This window comes from Mandrillus leucophaeus, unplaced genomic scaffold (genome assembly GCF_000951045.1).
Source record: "Mandrillus leucophaeus isolate KB7577 unplaced genomic scaffold, Mleu.le_1.0 Scaffold21, whole genome shotgun sequence".
Taxonomy (NCBI): Eukaryota; Metazoa; Chordata; class Mammalia; order Primates; family Cercopithecidae; genus Mandrillus; species Mandrillus leucophaeus.
In genome coordinates, this window is record NW_012102143.1 from 890,092 (window position 1) to 892,341 (window position 2,250).

At 60.6% G+C, this 2,250-nt stretch overlaps 1 protein-coding gene across 1 annotated transcript in view; it reads left to right on the top strand.

Moving 5' to 3' along the window:
- The window catches only part of LOC105539859, a 20,031-nt gene that overhangs the window by 11,119 nt on the left and 6,662 nt on the right, over positions 1 to 2,250 (top strand). The window contains 3 exon segments of the mRNA XM_011980325.1: positions 384 to 468; positions 633 to 708; positions 954 to 1,087. Coding sequence (XP_011835715.1) covers positions 384 to 468; positions 633 to 708; positions 954 to 1,087 — 295 coding nt within the window.

Below are 2,250 nucleotides of genomic sequence, written 5' to 3' on the forward strand. Positions count from 1 at the left end.
GACCCTCGGGACTCTGTGTCCTGAAGTTCAAGCCTAGGTCATCTTGCAGTGGGCCCAGCCCTGCCTGCACTGACAGATGGCACCAGCAGGGGGCGCAGTGCTCTGCCACCACAGTTCTCTGTCCCCACCTCAGTGCAGTCAGCCCTGGACGCCCCCACCACTTGCCCACAATAGCACACAGAGCCACGGGCCTTCCCAGTCCCCACCCCTGGCCCTTGGTCACTCTCACCTGCTGCTTCAGCCACAGGTGGCCTGGCAGGGCCTCCCTGAAGCTCCCTCCAGCCAGCCAGGGCCCAGCACCGAGGGCGGAGGGCTGCCTCCAAGCAGTGAAGCCCTCCAGGGTGGGAGGGCAGGCGGCCCCCTCTGTGTCCCATCCCCCTTAGTCCTGGCGAGCCCTCCCCTGCCTCCTGCGGTGCCCCCTGCCCTCATCTATGCCCCCTGGGCTCCCCCAGCACTGAAGCCTCCCGGGTGGGGTTTCAGGACCCCCAGGCCCTCCCAGCTTACCCAGACCCTTCCTGAGGGTCCTGCTTTCTGGCACCACCTTCCCTTCCTTAGGGACAACCACAGTGGAGAGAGGTGGGGCTCTACCTGTCCCACTAATGCAGGGGTGCTGACCTTTTGGGGTCCTCTAGAGAACTTGATGAAAGCTATGAGTTTACACCTAAGAAATTGTCGGGCACCGTTTTTCACCAACAACGTGCCCTGAAGGTGGACCCAGGCCCCCAGGTTGCATTTTGTAAGCCTTGGGAGCTCTCAGGATGCCTCTGACTCCCTCAGCTCTGCACTGACCCGAGGCATTCATCCTGGAGCAGGCCCTCGTTACAGACAGGCGAGCAGAGGCTCCCAGAGGCCAAGGGAGGGTCCTGGGGGTCCTGCTGCAGGGCCGGAGGCAAAGCTGCACCTCGACATCAGTCCTTTTCATCTTTGTCCCCTCACGCCTGGGCTCTGCACAGGTCATCACCATCATCAGCCTGGTAGAGGTGGTCCTGTGGGTGGCCATGACCCTCAAGTATAGTGCTGTCCTGAAGCAGCCGAGCAACCAGGGCCACCTGGGCCCCAAGGAAGAGGAGGAGGAGGAGGAGGTCGAGTGTGAAAAGGAACCTGAGGGCCGAGCTTGGCCAACCCTCCTGCCCCACCCCACTAGCTTTAGGAACAGGACCTGTTGACACCAAGGGGGATTTTTAATTTGGATTTTAACAATGCAAGGGTTTGCTTTTGGTTTTAGTTTTGCATTTTATTTAATGTTTGCAGCTCAGTTTTCAAACAAACTGCAGGGAAGAGGATGGCGCTGGAAGAAAGGCTGAGACCTGGCCAGCAATAAGACTGGCTCCCCTTCTGCCCGGGCCCCACTGCCTCCTCCAGGCCAGGGAATGGGGCCTTTTCTGCAAATCCATGTCAGGGAATAAAATCAAGTGTGGAGTGCCATCTGGTGTGTGGGGCACCTCTGGGAAGCCTGGGCAGTGGAATGCCCCTTGCACCCAGGGCAAGGGACCCAGCTCAGGCTCCACCCCTCACTGTTGAGCCGATGTCACCGCCCGGAACCTTCCTGTCAGTTCCAGCACGATTCAGAGTCGGCTACGTGGCAGATTGATGCCGGAGTCTCATTCTGCCTGATTAAAAATGTAATTAGTATGCAGGACTGAGAGCGCCCCCGTCACCCTGACGCATGTGACTGTGTCCAACCCTGCCCCCGCTTCCTCCTGCACCAGCTCTGCAGGGCCTGGTGGGGGTCATGGGTCCTGCAACACCGTCTCCCCGCAGTTCCTTGGCCAACACTCTGAATGGCCCTGTCTATACCCTGGGTCTGAGTCAGTGCCCTGGCAGCTCCAGGCCTAATCCTGTGCTCTGGGGACAGAAGCAGGCCTGGGCCTGGGGGAGGGGAAGAGGGCCCTCCAGTGCCTTCCCAACCAGGAGGGGAAACCGGCTCCTGGTGACACAGCCTGGCCCTGTTGCCCACCCAGTGTCCCGAGCACCCACGGATCCCACCTGCCTCGGGTCCCGGGCAGAGCTGGCCGGCCACTGGGCAGTCCCTTCCTCAGCCAGCCCGACCCCAGCCTGCCCTCCTTCCCCCTCCGTGGGGGAAGCTCCGTGGCTTGGCTTCCCCGAGAGCTGCCAGAAACTAGGATGAAAGCCGCGGTGAGCACGGCCTCTGCTCCCCCGCACCATGTCCTGGGGTGTCTGGATTAACAAGCTCATTTGATCTGGTTACAGTGAATTTTCTTCAAAGAAACACTCAATCGGGTCCCTTGT